This window comes from Carassius auratus, unplaced genomic scaffold (genome assembly GCF_003368295.1).
Source record: "Carassius auratus strain Wakin unplaced genomic scaffold, ASM336829v1 scaf_tig00012123, whole genome shotgun sequence".
NCBI classification, from domain to species: Eukaryota; Metazoa; Chordata; class Actinopteri; order Cypriniformes; family Cyprinidae; genus Carassius; species Carassius auratus.
The window spans coordinates 4902-26917 of NW_020524262.1; the positions used below are offsets into that span (position 1 = coordinate 4902).

At 36.4% G+C, this 22016-nt stretch overlaps 4 protein-coding genes across 4 annotated transcripts; 1 reads left to right on the forward strand and 3 right to left on the reverse strand.

Annotated features, from left to right (window-relative positions):
- Positions 1–303: 303 nt before the first annotated feature.
- On the reverse strand, positions 304–1299 carry LOC113073426 (olfactory receptor 2AT4-like). The gene has a single exon (XM_026246296.1). The coding sequence runs from the start codon at positions 1297–1299 to the stop codon at positions 304–306; it is 996 nt and encodes a 331-aa protein (XP_026102081.1).
- A 6127-nt stretch (positions 1300–7426) lies between these two features.
- LOC113073421 (olfactory receptor 10G4-like) lies at positions 7427–10576 on the reverse strand. The gene is made up of 2 exons (XM_026246291.1): positions 9623–10576; positions 7427–7534 (listed from the first exon to the last, which is right to left on the reverse strand). The coding sequence occupies exons 1-2, from the start codon at positions 10574–10576 to the stop codon at positions 7439–7441; spliced, it is 1050 nt and encodes a 349-aa protein (XP_026102076.1). The 3' UTR covers positions 7427–7438.
- A 6669-nt stretch (positions 10577–17245) lies between these two features.
- Positions 17246–18226, reverse strand: LOC113073423 (olfactory receptor 10G4-like). The gene has a single exon (XM_026246293.1). It carries the CDS (start codon positions 18224–18226, stop codon positions 17246–17248), a length of 981 nt encoding a protein of 326 aa, XP_026102078.1.
- A 2815-nt stretch (positions 18227–21041) lies between these two features.
- On the forward strand, positions 21042–22016 carry LOC113073422 (olfactory receptor 10G4-like). The gene has a single exon (XM_026246292.1). It carries the CDS (start codon positions 21042–21044, stop codon positions 22014–22016), a length of 975 nt encoding a protein of 324 aa, XP_026102077.1.

A 22016-nucleotide genomic window follows, 5' to 3' on the forward strand; every position in this document is an offset into this window, starting at 1 on the left:
TCTTTGGAGAGTGAAAATGTTTTTTCCAATTCATTCTTCTAAGCTTTTTTTCTTTTATTAACATTAAGGGCTAATCACCCCCTGTAAGATGCACTCAGCCTTTTACATTTATGTAAAAAGCTGTAATGATTAACAAATATATATATATATATATATATATATATATATATATATATATATATATATATATATATATATATATATATATATATCAACAAAAAGTTATTTATATTAATGTAAAGCAATTAAAACAATAATGTACATTAGTTTCATAAAATGATAAAATTTGACATGTACATCATTTCATTTTGGAGTAGTTAACTTATTGACTTTTGACTTTTGACTGTTCCTGATAATGTAGACAGACCATTTGATAAAGAACTGTCTGATTTCTTTGATCCTGATGCAGTAGATGAAGGGGTTCACTAAAGGTGGAAGCAGACTGTAGAACATGACCAGGCTGATCTTCTGACTGCTGTTGAGCAGCTGAACATTTGGGATGTTAGTAGTGCTATAAACCACGAAGCGGGGCACGTAATAGATGGTAATGATAGTCAGCTGTGTGGCACAGGTAGAAAAGGCTTTAATTCGGCCCTGTGCATTTGCTATTCGAAGCACAGACACCAGGATACTTAAATAAGAAAATATGATGAAAGAGAATGGAACAAGAAGCACAAACATTGCTACAGCATATGCATTGAGGTTTGTGATGGTTGCATCAGCACAGGCCAGCTGGTTTATAGATGAACCATCACAGAAACAATGAGCGATCCTGTTTGGCCCACAGAATGGCAGCTTCACTGTCTGTATTAAGCTAATGGTTGGAGCAATCACTGCAGTAACCCAAGAAAACCCTATTAGAAGCCTCATAGTACGGTTATTCATTAAAACAGGGTATCTTAGCGGGTAACAGATCGCCAAGAACCGATCAAGTGCCATGTTCATCATAATTAGGGAGTTCAAGGTACCAAAATAGTGAATCAGTTGCCTTTGAAACAGACAAATATAGAAGCCAATATAACCGTCATTAAACCAATAGCGAGAAATGACTTTTGGCAGAGCTACTGTGCAGAAACCAATATCAGACAAGGACAAACTCAGCATGATAATATACATGGGCTTATGAAGGCTGCGTTCAGTCACAAACAAGACCACAATGAGAGAGTTTCCAGTAATTACAGCGATGTAGATGATGAATAAAAGCGCTCCTATCAGGTTGTAGTATTTGGGCTGGAGTCCAGGGAAACCCACAATGAAAAACTCAGTTACAGAAGTTGTGGTTTCATTTACCTGTGACATACTTAAACCTGCAGTGAATACCTGTTTACAAAAGAAACAATATCTGGCTTTAGAAAAAGTATTGAATTATAAATTATTCAATTTGTATTAAATGGTTTAAATTACATTAAATTACAAAATTATTAATTCACATAAATTATTCAACATGTATTTAAAAAAATGATATTAATAATGTAAATAAATACATTTTCATTAAATGAATAACACATTGTTATCAAAAATGATTTGTCATTGGAAAAATGTCAATGTTATTGTGGCTTGTTTTTCAGCAAATTACCTTGATTATTCTTCTAAGCTATATGACATCTGCTAAAATGTATTCCTGGCTCAGTGTGTCACGTCTGTCCGTGTTCAGTGCTGATGTCAATGTTCTGCGTGTGGTTTCATTATTTATAGCTGTAGAATCAGTGTTGAAGCCTATAGGGTCCAACACATCATAGAGGACCATGTTTTTTTTATTTTTTATAATTTCATCAGCATTAGTAAAGGTCACTAGCAGGTGGTGCAAAAACGAGGGAAAATAAATGAATGGAGATTCATGACAATTGACATGTGTTTATTACTTTTTCCATGGCAGAAAAGCCATACAAATTTAATATTAAAGGGGTCACATGATGTGATTTAAAGTTTTCCTTTCTCTTTGGATTGTTACAAGCTAATTGTGCATAAGACATTAGGTGCGTTTACATGGACACTTTTTGCTTCTATTGGAATAAATGACCAATGACCAAATACACAAAATAATAACCTTTAAAAAAGCATCATATGACCCCTTAAAATGTATTTATTTTTATCACACTTTATTTTAAGTTCCAATTCTCACTGTTAGCAAACCATTAACTAACCATTTTGCCTCAATAAACAACTAATTTGCTGCTCATAGTTAGTAAGAGAGTTGTTAAGATTAGGTATTTGTAAGGATTGGGGATTTAGAATATGGTCATGCAGAATATGAGCCTTATAAGTACTAATAAATAGCCAATATGTTATTAATAAGCATGCTAGTAAGCAACCAGTTACTAGTGAGAATTGGTCCTTATACTATGTTTTACCATATATTTAAATATAAATATTAAATATTTACTTTGTTTAACTGCATATCTTTTGACCAGTAATGCATTGTTTAATTAGTTTAAATTCTCAGGGGGTACTTTCAGCAATTTTATTTTTTTTTCTCGGAATCACTGACATATGTGGTGATTTACTCATCTAAGGCAAAAGTTTTACACTGTCCATGCGGTCCTCCCTGTTAAAAAGCACAATCATGAAAATTACAAAAGTTTATTAATTTAATTTAATTGTCTTTAATTAAATGCACAGACAAATATCCACAGACAACAGCTGTATTTATTGTAAATTCAATATATTATGGCACTTCTGCACTCAAAAATCTATTTGAATGGCACATAAAATTTCCATCCATATGGATAAGACAGTTTTAACTAATAAACTTAATGTAATGCATATGAATGTGTTTTAAATCAAATATATTTCACAGCCATATTTTAACCTTGTTCATATATTTTAATTAATTAAATTCAGTTATGATTACAATTAACAGATTTACGCTGATTTTAAGCAATTTGTGCAATAAGTGCATTTTGAAAATATTGTTTAAATAAAATAAAATTAATTGCATTCATATAATTATTAATACATGATTTTTAGAGTGTAGAAATCTTACCTGATTCTAACCTGGCTGTTTCATTTATGTATGACTGAAAAAATATTAACCACATTAAAATCCAAATGGCTGGACATATAGCACTGTATTCATATGCACTTTAAACGCATAAATCCTACATTTGTGCCTAAATTTTATATTTCTTGAGACAAATAGATAACTATCAATAAAATCTTTTCTGTTAACCTTACATCCAAAAAGAGCTAATTTTATAAATTCTGTTGTTCATAACGAAACAGAGTTTTTTTTTATTAATTAATTAATTTTTATTTTTTTATTGGAACCACCATATTTCACTGGAATACTTTACAATACACATTTAAAAAAAAAAAAACATTAAAAAAGTTACAAATCACAATAATTTATTCAGTTGATTCACATACAGTAAATAATTGTGTGTTTGTTACTTTTAAAACCCCTACTGATGAAGGGGTTTATCAGTGGTGGAAAGAGGCTGTAAAGCAATACCAGAAGTATCCTGAAATCTCTACTTATTTGGATTTGCAAGAAACTGGCTATATACACGGCACTGTGAGGCACATAAAACAGAGCGATGATGGACAGCTGTGTACTGCAGGTCGCGAAACTTTTCCAGCGACTAAGCAGGGCCACACACAGGCTAGGCTGGTAATAGAGATGTTGTCGCAATAGCATTGAATGATCAGTTTAGGGCCGCAGAAGTGAAGCTGTATAACAGCATCAGGAAAACCGTGCTACCTGTCATAGTGATCGTGTAGACCAGTGGTTCCCAACCATGTTCCTGGAGGCTCCCCCAACACTGCACGTTTTGCATCTTTCCTTGGTCTCGCACACCCAGTTCAGGTCTTGAGAGTCTTAGTCGAGTCTCTACTAATGAGCTGATGATCTGAATCTGGTGTATTTGATTAAGGTGACATGGAAAACAGTTCTTCGGTAACAAATTGCACACCTCAGAATTAATCAGTTTCAAGCATTCAACAGCCTTGTAGTATAAAAGTAATTAATAAATGTCAGTAAATCTTCTCTCTTAAAGTTTGTGTCATCAAACGTTTCCTGCCTGTCATCAGATCTCATGGGGTTTTCATTGTTTTTGAGTGTCAATATCTACATTAATTGGTGTTGTCACTCATCTACTGAATTCCTCAGTGTAAATTCTCTCAAGTTTGTTTTCCTATCAGTCCATACTCTTCAGGGTCTGTGTAGTGTCTCTAGATAGCAAATTAAGGTCATGTAGCAAATATGTTGACACTCGTATTAAAAAAAAAACAGTGACAATGTTTACAGGATGTTACATGGAAACCTTTGACCTGAGATCTCTAATGTCTCCCTCAGTAAGCTCCACTTTTCTCAAAAACACACAAACACATGTGCTAAAGACATTTGAATTATTTTAGACTATAACCTGCTGTCTCCACTAACATTTATATGGTATAAAGTAGTCAACATTTGAAGTGGATCTAAATAGTTTGTCAAAGTTGTGCTAAGACAAGAACGCATTTTGGTTTTAAGTTTTAGGATAACTTTGAAGCAAGGTTTTGATCCACTTCAAATGTTGACTACTGTATTAGTCTGACATGTAAGAAACTATAGGCAAGTCACTTTTGAGATTAAAAGGTATTTTGCTTCCATAACATGTATTCTTTCAGACTAGTGATTCTATTTGCATCTGTAGATTTCAAATACAATGCATATATTTATTGTCTGTTTTCTTTAAATGATATTTTTCTTTCTTTACATAACTATACATCATATATTCTGAACGTTTTTTAGAGAAGGATTTGTTCATAATTCACCTGATTTAGATAAAATTCTATTCCAAAAAACATATTTCTGGTTTATGGAGTGATGAAAATAGATAAAACATTCACTCTGTAAAACCCTTTTACTCTAATACGTCAACAAAAATGAAAATTATGAAACTGGCTATATCTATTGTTCAGATTTCTGTTCTAGAAATGTATGTAAATTACTGTATATTTAATTAGACAATGCCTAATTTGGTTAATATCATGTGAGCAGTCTACTGGGGCTGTATATGATATCTAGTTACAATATTTATCCTATAAATTCTGTTAAGATGAAATCAGTAGTTCAAAGCATCATATAGTATATTTATTGAATTATAATCCCCCTTCAGCCTCAAATGCTCAGTGGTCCCAAGCCACTAATACACTGATGATATAACTGAATAATAGATTATTGGCTCTGTTGGGAAAACAAAACACTGTTTGTGTCCTGTTTATTAACACCCCTAATATATTCACTTGAGATAACTTAGCAAATTGATGGTATTTCTACATCATCAGTGCTTCCTGTTAGTTTTGCTCTGCTATATGCTAAATACAGCAGTACCTGCAGCCTATGTTTCAGACATGAGAGTTATTTTAATATATTTGTCTGCCTCTGATTTCCTTCTTAGCTGTTGTTTAACGTTAATGCTAAAAAGTTTAGTATTTAGATTATATGGTTCTGACTGATACTTTAGTACTAAATGGACATTATATTGTGTGTGTTTTTTTTCTTTGGCAGATAAGCTTTGTTATAAATCTAAGAAACACACATGCAATTTCTGGACCCTCATTTATCAACAGTGCAAAATGTCACGGAATCACCTGTCACGAACGAGTCGTCTCGGGGAGTGATTTGTTAAGTAATGCATGTGCAACATCAGTATGGGTTCAGTACTGAAATTAGTTTATCTATTTTGAGTCATTTATTCATCATGTGACAGCCCCATAGCTTAACAAATGCAGTTTGAGCCGGAAATATAATTGATTAGTTCTTCTATCGAGTCTTAGGGTTTTTCAATTCGTTCATTCATTACGTGACAACCTCATAAGCTTTATCTATGCAGGCTGAGCCAGACTTAATAATAATAACCAACTCTTTATTACCTTTGTCACCACATTCAGTGTATGGAAAAGAACCATCATGACAGAAATTTACACATTTAAGAAATAAAAAGCTAAAATTTGAGACCAAAAGCAGATCACGTAACTGTAAGAGTAAATAATAATTAAAATAATAATAACTATGCACCAGTTTGTAAGCAAATAAATTTCTCTGTCAAATGCTGTCACATGATGTGTTAAACGAACGACTCGAAAGATGAACTAATCAATTCTCTTTCCGGCTCATACTGCATTGGTTTAGTTTATCGGACTCACATGATGAAGGGACGACTTAAACCCGAAGACTTGTCAGATAAGAGGTGAGGTGAGCTAATCATATGCTAAAGACCCAGGTAAATAATGAATTTATCTTTTCTGTTTCTTATAGCATTATAGTTTTGTATTGTTTGTAGTGTGATCAACATTTGCGTAAGTACTATATGTGTTAGGGAAGTAACACATAACATTTTAATTGCATTTTGCTAAAATGAACGAAATTACTCAAAAAAAGATTTGTTCATTTTGCTGAACAAGACTCAAAGGACCGAATCAGTAAAATGATCTGAACTTCCCATCACTAAATTACACACTCACCACAGTTAATCGTTGGCTGGTTTCAAAGTTAATAAACTCCCCTGCTTGTTTGAATCTGACTGTTTGCTTCCTTGACCAGTTGTGACACAGATATGTGTGTGTGATCTACCAACTTGTACGTATATGTAGGTATGTGGGTAAATATAAGGACAAAATATAGACCCTTTTCTACACACTGTTGATAAATGACGCCCCTGGTGTTAATGTGTTAAATTACATTTTAAATCCAGTCATAAGCCACAGTTATATTTTTGTCAGACACAGACGAGGACACAGAGGGTTCAGTGCAATAGTGTTTATTGTGAATCAGAGGTTTCAGACACAGGTGAATCTTGACATGAAGTAAACACAGAATGATAATCTCTTGACACGTAGATGACACAGTGATAACACAACTTTCCTTTAGGTGATGGTGATACAGATGGCGACTCAGACAAAGACGATGGGAATAGGAATACAGATGAAGATGAAGAGGGTTCAGCAGATCAGGTAAGTTAGACGAATGGCATTCAGGTAAGTGAGGAGATAGGTGCAAGACCAGACAATGGGTGATGGTGACGGAGGGCTTTATATGTGGCACTGGTGATGATGCACAGGTGTTCAGAATTCTGGTGATTGGGAACGAGTGGGCGTGGCGTAAGTGTCCGATTCAGGGAGTGTAGATGGTGTGGCTGTGACAATTTTGATCTTTGTTTTTATTTTTTATTTTGAGCTTGGGGGGGAGGGGGGTACAATGGTGTTTCATGTATTCAGAGTTGTTCACAGTGTTAAAGAGATGCATTCTCATGCTAAACATTGCCAAAGTTTTATGTCTGAGAATTTCTGTTCCGAAAATCTTACTTCCGGGTTGGTACAAGTTTCGGCTGTTTTTTTTTTTTTTATCATGGATCTAATGACGTAGATGAACTCCTTATATGAGCATTTCTCTCTGAAAAGCGTGCCCTTGCATATCTTGACCAGAGGAGAGCGAGACCGCGCACATCAACGCGCTTCAAAATTGTCGCCAGCGCTGCATAGAATTTGTTCCAGAATGCCTCCAATTAAATAAGTGTGTTTTTGGATGTGAGGGAAAGTTCACTGTGTTCAGCTTCCCCAAGAACACAGCCTTACACGAACAGTGGATGCAGTTTGTTTTTCCGGGGCAGCGGAGTGTATCAAGTGTGTTTGTGTTTTCTCGTCATTTGAGTGACGAATGTTTTATAAAAAAGACCCAAGTCGATACTGGATTTGCAAATCATTTGCTATTAAAACATGGAGCCATCCCTGTGATAAAAGACCCCATTCATGTAAGTACAGTTGAATCAGATTTCAATATTTTGTTGGAAATCAGCACATAAGTGAATATATGTTAATGGAAACAACACGAAACATCAGTATTATAGCTCCGCCCACAGCATGCCTCCAGGAGCTCGGCTTTTTCCGGAAAGAATCGGAAAGCTGTATTTACAGTATCTTTTATAAATATGGTAAAACTGAAGACTTTTTGGATATATTAAGGAATGCAGTACTACTGTATAGGTACTCAAGATTAACATGAGATTAAGTGAAACTGTGTGCGTTTTGTACCCTTCAATAATTCATGTAGAAGGTTAAAGGTCACAGACATCTCAAAGACTACTTTGTTTGAGTCTCATAGGCTACATATATCTGTGTTGTCACTTATTTACTACATCACTCAGTGGTAATTCTCTCAGGTTTGGTTTTCACCTGTACAATCTTCAGGGTGTTTAGTGTCTCCAGAGAGCAAATTAAGGGCCTGTAGCAAATATGTTGACACTTTTCAGACACACAGTGGCAGGGATTATTGCACTTGTTTACGTGAAAACCCATGACATCAAACTTCAGATGAGTTTCTTAATGAGCACTCTTTCTGTCAAAATACAAACATCAAGAAAATAACATGTAGAGGGTGTAAATAATGTAAAGTTATAAGCTGCAGTTTTCATAAACCTAATCAGGCATTTAGAAATATAATAAAATACATCAGCCTTTGATTATGTTTTAGTCATTTGCTTGCTTTTGGGCTTACCATGACATGCCCATTTGTAACAAGGTTTTTAGGCCAAACTGGGCCACAGTATTGCTACATTTTTGTAAGAAATTAATTTTCAAACGATACCTTATATGGATACTGGACTGGTAGATGGATAAATAGTATTTGTATGTAGAGATTTTTTATAAAAAGTGCATTTGCAATAAGTGTTATAAATTATATGTATAATCAATATAATATTATCAGAAGGAATCTTTAAGTCCCTTTTGGATGACATTGCTCTCTCAGGTGCCCAATGGTGCCAAGGGTTTAATGCACTGATGAGCTAAGTGAATAATAGATTGTCATTTATGTCTCGGTTGGGAAATGACTGAAGGAAAAGTATTAAATTATTGTTTAATAATACAGTGATCATATTGTCTGCCTTATAGTCAAGTGAAAGGGCTTCTAACAAACAAACAAACAAACAAAAAGTAATGAGCAGTGGTTTCAAAATCTGCACAGTTTGCAACAGTGGGGTAACAGAAATAAAAATGTATTTATGTATATGATTTTGTTGAAGTCATCAATCTGAATTATTTTTTACAGTTGTGTTGTACAAAACGTTTTTGGAAAAAAAAGTACCATTACCCATGATTCTGCCAAAAATCTCCAGTCAGAAAATTGAAATAAGCAAATTGCACCAGAAGGACTCTTTAGTGACTGTCAATGTACATGAAGCACTGCAAAAAAACAACAAAAAAAACAACCTTGTTCTGTGTGAATGGCCTAGATGTAGGCTATTTTGCAGTATAAAAAAATTTATAATGGACTTTTATAACTGAAATTAAAGCTTTTAAAATGTATTTTATTATATTTTATATATATATCTTACATTATTGTATTTACTCTCTCTTTAGATATTTGTACAAAAAAAATAAAAATTAATATTTATTTATCATACCTGACACAACAAATCTGACAAAGTTTGTATGTAGTTACAAAGAAAGTATATAATATATATATTTTTTTAACATGTTTGACAGTTTTATTATGTGGCAGTTACAGAGAGCTCTAGACTTTCTGATGTATACATTAACATTATTATCCAACATGATCAAGAGTGTCACAAAAGACAATAATAAATATAACAACAAAATCACAATCAGCTATGAGAATGAACAAAGACTATTAAGATAAAACCTTTAAATTATTTGGTGCAACTTTTATGCGCAATAATACATCTGCTAATCGTTTCCTGATCTCTTTAGTTCTGGTGCAATAAACTGTGGGGTTTACTAAGGGAGGAATTAGAGAAGCGACAATCAATATTGCATTTCTCTCTGTTAAAGTTAGAACAACTCCTATTCGAGTTAATAATGCATGGACCATTTTTGGTGCATAATAACTAAACAAGACAATAAGGTGACTCAAACAAGTGTTGATCATTTGCCTTTTGCTTGCATTGTTGGACAGTTTGGTCACACTATAGGCCAGGACAGCATATGTGCACATAATAAAGGGGAACTGCCCACAGTACCACCATAGATTAATCATTGCAGGCAAGAAAAAATAGGGTTCAGGATTAACACAAGCAGCTCTGATCATAGAAGGATAATCACAGAACACATACCTGATGACAGGCTGACAGTATGGGACATTGTCTACCACATATGTCAATACACCCATTAAAGTGATCGTAATGAGCCATGTCAGAAAAATGAACAGAAAAGTTCGTGAATTTGTTACAATGCTGTGGTATCTCAGTGGAAGTCTAATTGCAATAAGTCGGTCAATTGCCATTAATGTCAGAGCCATGCACTCTGTGAAATCACCAAGATGATAGAAGAACATCCTTGAGATGCAAGAGTAATATGAAACTGTTTTAATCTCAGCCAGCAGCACTGAGATCATGGTTGTGCTGCAGGTAGAAGAGAACATAATGTCAACAACAGCTAGATTACAGATTAATATGTACATCGGCTTGTGTAAATGTCTGTCAGTCGATATGATACACAGATTGATGCCGTTTCCAAGCAATATGAGCATGTAGGTTATTAAGATGAGGAATCCGAGGAGCTTTTGGTTCTGCAAGTGATCAAATCCAGTGATTATAAAGCTGTCTACATTTTTCACAGTATAATTTTCAACTGCCATTATCAGTCCACTGCTATACAAACAGACACAAGTCAATTAAAGTACAGGTAACAAGTCAAAATCAATCACAGCCTTTATGTACTCATTTATACACAGAAAAAAAGCTCCTGTGAAGGAAGATGGAAGAAAGATGCAGATGGTGTCTGTAACAACAAGGTGATGAAAACTCTGAAAACTGAAGTATAGCTTCAAAAGAAATACAAAAAGCATTTCAGTCATTGTAAAGAATAAATAATATGTAAAACATTTTCTAAACTCATTCTTCTGGTTTTCCTCCTTAAATCTATGGAAATGCTAGAATTTCTAAACAATGAATATTTAAAATAGCATACAAGAGATTCTGAGATGTTCCCTTTCATTAAGTTAAACAGATGCATGACTGATGTTCTGCCTTTTATATTTTATTGCATGACTACTTGTATCTCATGGTTACCTAGCAGCGTGAAACTATAGAGAGTTGGTTCAGAATGCCATAGAACATCTATAAAAAAAATCCTGTTCATTTTGCAAATACAAACAGTTTGAGAATAACAGCAATTACAACTTGATGTCATTATTAATCATCAGTAGCCTGTTTGTAAAATGTGGTTCTAGTACATATAGAATATTTCTGTACGTTTGCGTAGACAGTGAAGCGCTTATTTTTAAGACATCTAAAAACAGTACTTTACTGTTCTTTACATACATAAATTTTTTTTTAGGTTACTTATTAATAGACACCTTCCAATTATAACTATAGTAACTTTTATTTATATAGCACCTTAAACAACAACAAAAAACTATAGCCGCTTTTCCACTCTCCGACAAATGACAAGAGACAGATCTGAAGTTGTTAAATAACTCAAATAACTGTAGTATGGGAGCTTTGTGGAGTTTCGACAATATGTGCATGTAGAAATTTTGAGCTTCGGATGTTTTGAAATTACTTCTGTGACTACACCATTTGTGATGCTCTGATTGAATGTGAATGTGCATAATAAACAAAACCCTGAGCATTAGGTGAGAATTACCAGTATTTTTCGATTTAACGTTATTCTGTAAAAACTATATATTTAAAAAGGTGCGGGTATGAATAATTAGTGCAGAAATAATTACTGTATTTTGAATAATTACTGTATTATTATAAAATCATTATTTACATTGATTAGTGACCAGTGTCTGGTCTATGTATCCCTGGGTGTCCACTAGTGGTCTCACTTCCCATATAGTCACCCCACTGCAGGTATTACATTTCCCACAAGACTTTGTCTGATTCATCACTGTTAATTGCACACCTGTTAATTGCACTCAGCTTTTCCCACTTTCATCGTTTTCACCTGTCCACATATACCGGGTTTGTTTCCATCAGTTTCATGGAGTCCTTGGTTTATGTTACCCTGCTTTATCGTGTTCCCTAGTGTTTGTCATGTTTCTTGTTTTGGACTGCCTTTGTGGATATTGACCTCTTGCCTGACTGGATTAAGATTATTTGGATTATCCTAATAAAACACTGAAATTTGTTTGTGTGTACGTTCGTGACAGAAATACACAATCATGCCCAGATCCAGCAGTGTGGGATTTCGAATCCGTTCCCCAGCCACCATGGAGGAGCGGAGGGGGAGACTTCTGAACCTATCCACCCTCCGTCAAAGGGGAGTGAGGTGGGTGGTTTGGCTCAGAAGTTTTGGACTATGGCAGTAGGACTGTGGTATAATGATGAGGCACTGAAGGACCTGTTTAACACCTGCCTGGATGACCCTGTGCCTTGGTGGGAGATGAAGGGGCTGGAGATCCTGGACTTTTGGGGGTTCACCAGTTACCTACACCATCATGCTCAATGGGATACACCGACCACACCCGTCTCTCCAGACATGATGGAAGACTCTATGCCTGTGTCTCCAGACAAGATGGCCGCCAGCCCAGTAGCACTGCACAAGGTGGCTGCCAGCCCAGGGCCACTGCACAAGATGTCCGCCAACCCAGGGCCACTTCACAAGATGGCCGCCAACCCTGGGCCACTGCACAAGATGGTCGCAAGCCGAGCGCCACTGCACAAGATGGCCGCCAGCCCAGTTCCACTGCACAAGATGGCCACCCGCCCAGGGCCACTGCACAAGCTGGCCACCAGCCCATCGCCACTGCACAAGATGGCCGCCAGCCCATCGCCACTACACCAGATGGCCACAAGCACAGCGCCACCGCACAAGATGGTAGACACAGTAGACTTTCCAGAGTCAAGTCAGATCCCTGTTGACTCTCCAGAGTCGTGTCAGGTCCCCGTGGACGCTCCAGAGTTGAGTCAGGTCCCCGTGGATGCTCCAGAGTAGAGCCACTGCACAAGATGGCTGCCAGCCCAGTTCCCCATGCACAAGATGGCTGCCAGCCCAGCGCCACTGAACAAGATGGCCACCAGCCCAGCGCCACTACACCAGATAGCCACCAGTACAGCGCCACTAGACAAGATGGCAGCCACAGTAGACTTGCCAGAGTCGAGTCAGATCCCTGTTGACTCTCCAGAGTCGCATCAAGTCGCCGTGGATGCTCCAGACTCGAGTCAGGTCCCCGTGGATGCTCCAGAGTTGAGTCAGGTCCCTGTGGATGCTCCAAAGTCGATTCAGGTCCCCATTGATCAGGTCCCCGTGGAGTTCCCAGAGTCTAGTCAGATCACCATTGATCAGGTACCCGTTGATTTTCCAGAGTCAGGTCAATTTGCCATAGACCGTTCAGAGTCAGGTCAAGTGGCCATAAACCGTCCAGAGTCAGGTCAAGTCGCCATAGACCGTCCAGAGTCAGGTCAAGTCACCATAGACCATCCAGAGTCAGGTCAAGTCGCCATAGACCGTCCAGGGTCAGGTCAAGTCACCATTAACACCCATGAGTCAAGTAAAACCACAGTTAACCTCATGAGTCAAGTCAAGTCACCGTTGATCTCAGTGAACAAAGTCAAGTCACCGTTAATCACCGTGAACAGGGTCAAGTCACGGTTGGTCTTTATGAGTCCAGTCAAATCACTACTGTTCTTCCAAAACTTCATCACATCTCAGTAGATCTTCCAGATCTTTCTCATACCACAACAGATCATCTTGGTCATCTATCCTCTCGTCACGGCTATGGAGGTCACCTATGAACTCACCGCCTGCCCTGTCATGACCATTGAGGCCATCTACCATCTCATCATGGCCACTGAGGCCACCCTTAACCTGTTCATGTTCTCTGTTTCAGTCTTACCTGACCAGACTTACTCTCCTGTGCCATCGGTTCGACTATGGTGGTCTTCTGCTCCGCCCTGGTGAGCTTCTGTCTCTTCAGCACGGCTGCGGTGTTCCTCTGCTCCGCCCTGGTGGGCTTCTGTCTTGTCTGCTCGGCTGTGGTGGTCTTCTGCTCTGCCCTGGTGTTCTTCTGTCTCGTCTGCTCAGCTGTGGTGGTCCTCTGCGCCACCCTGGTGGGCTCCTGTCTTGTCCGCACGGCTGTGGTGGTCCTCTGCGCCACCCTGGGGGGCTTCTGTCTCAAAATGAAATTATGTAATAAACGCATGGCCGAAAACGGGTTCTGGATCTGGTGGTTAAGAATCCAAAAGTGAAACCTGCAAGCACAACCACCGCTCTGCCTTAGCGAAAGCTGGGCTGGCACTGCGAGAAATGCCAGTGAAGGCTCCCTCCTGTAAGAGAGCCATCTGAGAGTGAAGCAACAAATTCTCGCATCGCAGCCGTCAACTCCCTCGAGAGATGATTCTGCATGCTCCACTCTCAAGCAGACAAAATACACAAACTGCACGTGTCTCTACCCCCCTTTTTTTGTGGGCAGGGAAAACACACAGCTTGAATGATGCCTACTAAATTACTAAATACTAAAGCCAGATGAAAGCGCTGACAAACAGGAGAAACAATATGCAACGACACAGTCAGAAGACTTTTAAATCTAAAAATTGCCATCATCTGCCATGGATTTACTGTAGTAACACTAACTGCACCATGGTATTGTGGCAGAATTGTGGGTATTTATATCCAATTTAACTGTATTATTAATGTAAACATGAATTAAATGCATTAATGCAGTAACTTTAAAATTACAGTATTTTTTGTGATTAAGCTATGTGATTAAGCATGTGTGCATTCTAAATGTCTTTCATACAAATACTACAGTAAAAAAGTAAAAGTTTATATGTCATTTTCAGGTTTCACTGTAATCATAAGCTTGCATAATTGTAAAAACTGATATGTCTGTGTAAACAAAATGGTAAACTTTAACTCAATGTGATTTTAAATGTCTTTACAGTGAATTTATAATGTCTAAGCATTAATCCATAATCAAACCTATGAACAGTGGTTTTGGTGGGTTTAATGAACCCATTAGTGGTCTTCTGTTGTCATTGTTGTAGTGTAGTAGTGGTTATAATTGCATTTTCTCATATAACACTGTGTTTTTAAACTTTATAAATATTATAGTGTTATTTTTTTGCCCAATCTCTCTTGAAATTTGCATGCTTGTTAAGAATGAAATGATGCATTATTGCACACAGTTTTGAGAAGTTGTGGGGTTTCTTTTAGGATGTATAGTCCTTTGGGTACACTATGTAAAGAACGTAACCACACTTAAATTTTTGAACTCAGATTATAAAAAGTTATGTATTATCCTACTTGACAGTTTTAACTGTCAGGCAGTACATGGTTTAGAAAACTGCATGCTAAGGAGTAGGATGGGCAGCTTGGATGGCTGGTGTAGAACAGGGCGGATCAGGGAGCTCTGGGTGCCATAGCGGAGCAGGGAGTCCAGGTTGCCATGGTGGAGCAGGAGACTTTGGGAGGCCATCGCAAATCAGGAGACTCTGGAATACATTTTTCTTGGGGAGAACTAGAAAATCTGGGGGTCACTCAGGAGGAGTAACCACTTGAGGGTGTTTACGAGGCGCAGGCACTTGAGAGGAGTGAGCACTGGGGCTGGAGCGACACTGGAGCAAGCTCTGGGGCTGGGGCCCGGCCCGTGTCCGACAGCTTCTGCCAAAACAGCTTACACTACTGTCCCCATTACTTTTCTGGATTGCTTCAGGACTGATTTCATGTATTTTTATATCAGATTTAAAAAAATCAGTGTAGTAAAACAATTATTCATGGCACTTCAGTGTCTATAACCTTTTATCTTTTTGAGCATTATCAACTGGATGATGGACATTAAAGCCCAAAGGGTCTTCTTTCCAAAGCAGTGTTGGGAACGTTCCTTTAAAAAAGTAATTAGTTATAGTTACTCACTACTTGTTCCAAAAAGTAATTGTGTTATTAACTGAATAACTCTATAATAAAAGTAACTCGTTACCAGGGAAAGTAACTATTTGCGTTACAAAAAAAAAAAAGTTGCTACATGTCAGAGAATTTGTACTTTTTTTTTTTTTTTGCAGTTTTCACAAGTCAGTTGAAATGAGTAGAACAGACAAGGTACATAACTTTCAATATTTATTCAACGTCAACAGACAGCAAGAGTTTTATCCTGCACTTCAAGTATTATCTTTGTAAGAAAAGTGTTTTTGGCCACTAGCTTTGTAGATGTGTGTCACACATTGCATGTACACATTACATGCACGTTCTTGCCTTTGACCACAATAAATTTGAAGTAGCGCTTATATCTTCACCTTGAAAATGCCAACTTTTCACAGGATTGCTCCTGAATCGCCATCTCGCCATCTCTGCTGCGTGCGAAACTGCGAATCTCTGTGTAGCTGTTGCGTGTGTGTGTGTGTGTGTTTGGCGCCGCTGGTCATTTTTGGTGTGTAAAAACACTGGCTCTGATTGGGTACCTTGAAACACATGACTCTGCCTTAGCCAATCACAACCACTTATCTCGTCATTATCCCACCTGGGGTCTGGTTAACAGGTTAAGACATTTTTCAAGTTCAGTGTCTTGAGGTGTGATAATATTTAGTATAAGTGGAATAATTGACCCCCGGATCATACAGTTATTAGAAAAATATGTTTGAGGCTAGGGTATGTTGCCTGCCATCATCTGATGAATGAGAATGCTGCAATTGTCTGTGTTGTAGCTGCATTACCACCATAGGTGTGGATTACTTTTCTAACAATTAAAAAAATATAGGCCTTACAGTGTATATCTACCTCTATTTCGCAAAGCTGAAGTAAGCAGTTTTCATTGAATGTGCGAAATCTGATTCAGTAGCCACTATAATTAAATAACCAGAAAAGTAGAAACGCTCAGTATTATTTGTGCTTAAAAACTGTGTTTATGATCATGATTATAAAACATAACAAATGATAACAAAATGTCAGTTTTTGTACCGTTAAAATAAACAGTTACTGATACAGTATTATGGCTGGAACTGAGGGACAACAGACTTAATTTTGTGTTTATTATGATTATTAATATTATTCATCCTTCACATATACAGTATTATTCAAGTTTCACATACAAAGATTAAATACACAATAAATCTAAAAACAGTACTTATTAACACATAGGCTGTTTTTCAATGAATCTAAATCTTTCTGTTCAGCATTTCCAATGTCTGCCAATACTGTCACTTTAAAAATAAGCTGAGGTCCCAATATTTTCCCTATTTTATTTACTTAATTTAAAAAACAAACAATTCAACATTAGCATGTCTATGCATTTGCCTTATAGTTTCTAACATGATCAAAATCATTGAAAAACACATTATCAAAACATCCAACATCACAATCAGAATTAAGATGATACAGCCATTGATATTGACTTAAAATTATTTGGTACTATTCTTTTGCGCAAAAATAAATCTGCTAATCTTGTCCTGATCTCTTTAGTTCTGGTGCAATAAACAGCAGGGTTTATTAAGGGAGAAACTAGAGAGGCTACAATCAAAATTGCATTTCGCTCTGTTAAATTTAGCACAACTCCTATTCGAGTTAGGATTCCAGAGACCAGCTTGGGTGCATAAAAACTAAGCAGAACAATGAGGTGACTCAAGCAAGTGTTGATCATTTGCTTTTTGCTTGAGTTGTTGGACAGTTTATTCACACTGTATGCCAGGACAGCATATGTGCACATAATAAAAGGAAACTGTCCACACGTTGGCCACAGACTTATCATGACAGGTATGAAAAAATATGGTTCGGGATTAACACAGGCAGCTCTGATCATGGAAGCATATTCACAAAACACATATCTGATGACAGGCTGACAATATGGAACACTGTCTACAATTGATATCACAAAACCTATAACAGCGAAACCAGCAAGCCAGGTTACAGAAATGAACAGAAATGTTCGTGAATTTGTTACAATGCTGTGGTATCTCAGTGGAAGTCTAATTGCAATAAGTCGGTCAATTGCCATTAATGTCAGAGCCATGCACTCTGTGAAATCACCAAGATGATAGAAGTATGTCCTTGAGATACACGAATAGTATGTAACAGTTTTAATCTCAGCCAGCAGCACTGAGATCATGGTTGTGCTGCAGGTAGAAGAGAACATTATGTCAACAACTGCTAGATTACAGATTAATATGTACATCGGTTTGTGTAAATGTCTGTTAGTTAAGATGATACACAGATTGATGCCGTTTCCAAGCAATGTGAGCATGTAGGTTATTAAGATAAGGAATCCAAGGAGCTTTTGGTTCTGCAAGTGATCAAATCCAGTGATTATAAAGCAGTCAACATTTTTCACAGTATAATTTTCATTTGCCATTTTCAATCAGCCACTTCCTAAAATACAAATATTTTAAAATGCAGTTAGTACAGATGATAACATGAAGTCAATTATAGCCTCAATGTACTCATATATGCATAGAAAAAAAGCTCCTATGAAGGAAAATGGCAGAAAGATGCAGACAGCGTCTGTAACTGCAGGGTGATAAACAGTCTGAAAGTTGAAATATAGTTTTATCAGAAATACAAAAAGGGTTTCATGCATTCTTAAGAATTAAAAATAATATTATGTAATATAATTTGTCCTTTTCTTCTTATCTTCCTTAATTCCAGTCAGAGTACTTTAAAAAAGCACAAACTGTCTGAGATATGCAGATAAGAATATGACTGAATTCCTGCCATTTATATTTTACTAAATGACAGATACGTCATGGTTTCCTAGCAGCCGTGATTGAGTAAACATGACTACAACAACATAGAAAGTCTCTCAAGTATAGTTTATGATTAAACAAAAACATATATCTTGACAAAAAATATCAGACAATATTACGATGCGTTAACATTATTTAATTAGACATGATTGGGAGATAAAGGGGCTATATCTCTCTTGTCTCATTCTCAGTGTTAAACAGTTGTCTTTAGCTTTTTCTGCAAAAAATTTAATTAGGCTTGGTAAATAATTGTTAAACTTTATCTGATTTGTAATATTGGACACAAAATGATTTTAGACAATGGGATTGCTAATTACAGAGACTTCAATGTAAACCATAATGTATAGACCAGCGTATTAATATACACAAGGGTCTTCTTAATGTTCAATTAATAGCTGAGCTGATAATGTTCCCTGCAGTGTTTGAGATCCCATTACACATATGTTTTAATAGAATCAGTAGCTGCTGGTAATGGGGGTCAACAGATGGTATTTTATGTAGATTTGCTTTATTAATATTATTCATACACAGCAGAAATACACAATGCATCTAGAAATATTTTATGTTTCATGTTACATAAAAAATTTACATGAGCAAGAGCTTTAAAAAACACATGCAGCAACAACATCACATTCTAAGAATTCACATCATAAATCTATCATGGCCAGTCTATTGAACCTATTTAACTATTTTAATAATGAGTTAAAATTTTTGCCTAATGCAGCAAGACCACTGAGCCGGTTTATTGCTTTTGCCTTTAAAAATACAAGGTGAAGACATGCAATCATAAAAAATGCAATCTCTAGAGACGTGTTTTTTAAAAATTTAACTTCTTTTAACTTGAGTTCTGTACTTTTAGAATGCTGTAAGTGTGAGATGCTTTATATTTTTGTGTGCAAGATGCTGCAGAAGTCGCAAGGGCATTCCAACAGACCAATCAGAATTGGTCTGCCCCAGGTATGTGCTCCCTCACCAGAAATCGAATAAAGCTTTATATCAGCATAGCTGAGATTGCCTACAGCATTTGGCCATGGGCATTTTGGCTGTGGCCGAATCACAGCTATGCTGACATAGAGCAATATTGCATGGCTACTCGTGTGATATTGCTCACATATAGCCCTCTATATTTTATCCATATTCCTCCATATTTTGCAGTGTGGAAGTAAGCTATTTTCATTGAATGTGCAAGACTACTGATTCATTAGCCACTAGGTAAATAACCAGAAGAATAACAGTAAACTGTAAAACTATTTACACTACAAACCATTGAGTTTATGAAAGAAATACCATTGTGTTATAAAGTAGCATAACGGACTGTTTTTGTACAGGTAATATAACTGGAGGCAAGTGTCACCAGAAGCTGTGGAAAGGTTTGAGAGCTGCTTCCACTCTTACCTTAACATTATTTCCATCTAGTTCTGCAGAATAGTTTAGCAAGCTACATTTTTTCAGTTGCTTCCCATAACTGATTGGGACATAGACACAATGCTTTCAGCTGTGTGGTGGTTCGATCAACATTTAAAACATTGCCTCAGTAAAAATATAGAAGAAATTTTTATTCCATGAAATTTCAATATATAAAATAAATTTGGGACAACATCCTGTCTTGGCAGACATTTTTTTTTTAAATGTTACTTTTGTTTAAACATATATAAAAGTTCTACACGTGTGTGTGTGTGTGTGTGTGTGTGTGTGTGTGTGTAACCACAACAACAATTTGAAATCCTACACTGTAAAAAAAATTAAAAAAAGACCTCTCCAACTATTTTCCTATTGAGTGATCACATCTAAATTGATCAATTAGCCTAACTGAATTTGTGTGAATTAGAGATCATACTTAAATGTTTCAATTGGACAAATTGAATTAAATAAATTCAATTAGGCTAATTGAAAAATTTAGATGTAACCAAGTCACTAGAAATTGTTGAGTAGGAGTGGTTTAAATTTTTTTTTACAGTCTAAGTTTACTAGATCACTGTTGCTTGGAAACCATGATCTATCTGTCTTATGTTGAATTATAAAAGGGAGGATTTTAGTCATACTCAGTCATTCAGTTTATATGAAAGGAGCATCTCAGACATCTCAGTTTATTTTTATGCTATTTTAAAGTACTCTGATTGGAATTTTAAAATATAGGAACTAAAGAACAACAGGACAATAAATTATATTGCATTATATCTTATTTTTTTATTCTTAAGAATGCATGAAACGCTCTTTGTATTTCTGATAAAACTATATTTCAATTTTCAGACTTTTCATTATCCTGCAGTAACAGACGCTGTCTGCATCTTTCTGCCATTTTCCTTCATTGGAGCTTTTTTTCTGTGCATATATGAGTACATAGAGGATCTTATTGACTTCATCTTTTTATCTGTACTAACTGTATTTTAAAAAATTTGTATGTTGGGAAGTGGCTGACTGAAAATGGCAAATGAAAATTACTCTTTACATGGCTTTATAATCACTGGATTTGATCACCTGCAGAACCAAAAACTCCTCGGATTCCTTATCTTAATAACCTACATGCTCATACTGCTCGGGAATGGCATCAATCTGTGCATTATCTTGACTGACAGACATTTACACAAGCCGATGTACATATTAATCTGTAATCTAGCTGTCATTGACATAATGTTTTCCTCTAGCTGCAGCACAACCATGATCTCAGTGCTGCTCACTGAGATTAAAACTATTTCATACTATTCGTGTATCTCAAGTATGTTCTTCTATCATCTTGGTGATATCACAGTATGCATGGCTCTGACACTAATGGCAATAGATCGACTTATTGCAATCAGGCTTCCATTAAGATACTACAGCATTGTAACTAATTCACGAACATGTTTTCTTATTTTTCTGACTTGGCTCATTGGTTTTACTGTTATAGGTTTTTTGGCATCAGTGGTAGAGAGTGTTCCATACTGTCACCAGCCTGTCATCAAATATGTATTCTGTGATCATCCTTCCCTGATCAGAGCAGCTTGTGTTGATCCTGAACCATATTTTTTCATACCTGTCATGATAAGTCTTTGGATGTTGTGTGGACAGTTTCCTTTTATTATGTGCACATATGCTGTCCTGGCATACAGTGTGACTAAACTGTCCAACAATTCAAGCAAAAAGCAAATGATCAGCACTTGCTCCAGTCACCTTGTTGTCTTGTTTAGTTATTATGCACCAAAGCTGGTCTCTATTTTACTAACTCGTATAGGAGTTGTGCTAAATTTAACAGAGCGAAATGCAGTTTTGATTGTAGCCTCTCTGATCCCTCCATTAATAAATCCCACTGTTTATTGCACAAGAACCAAAGAGATCAGGAAACGATTAGCAGATGTATTTTTGCACAAGAAAATAGTACCACATCATTTAAAGGTAATTTCAATAGCTTTATTTTCTTAA

What these genes read in the sequence shown, in the direction of transcription:
- LOC113073426 (XM_026246296.1), bottom strand. Translation starts at nt 1,299, where the DNA reads ATGTCACAGGTAAATGAAACCACAACTTCTGTAACTGAGTTTTTCATT.
- LOC113073421 (XM_026246291.1), bottom strand. Translation starts at nt 10,576, where the DNA reads ATGGCAGTTGAAAATTATACTGTGAAAAATGTAGACAGCTTTATAATC. An exon ending in TTGCACCAAATAATTTAAAG is followed by an intron (nt 7,535 to 9,622) that starts GTTTTATCTTAA and finishes TTCTTGGGGAAG; the next exon opens with CTGAACACAGTGAACTTTCC.
- LOC113073423 (XM_026246293.1), bottom strand. Translation starts at nt 18,226, where the DNA reads ATGGCAAATGAAAATTATACTGTGAAAAATGTTGACTGCTTTATAATC.
- LOC113073422 (XM_026246292.1), top strand. Translation starts at nt 21,042, where the DNA reads ATGGCAAATGAAAATTACTCTTTACATGGCTTTATAATCACTGGATTT.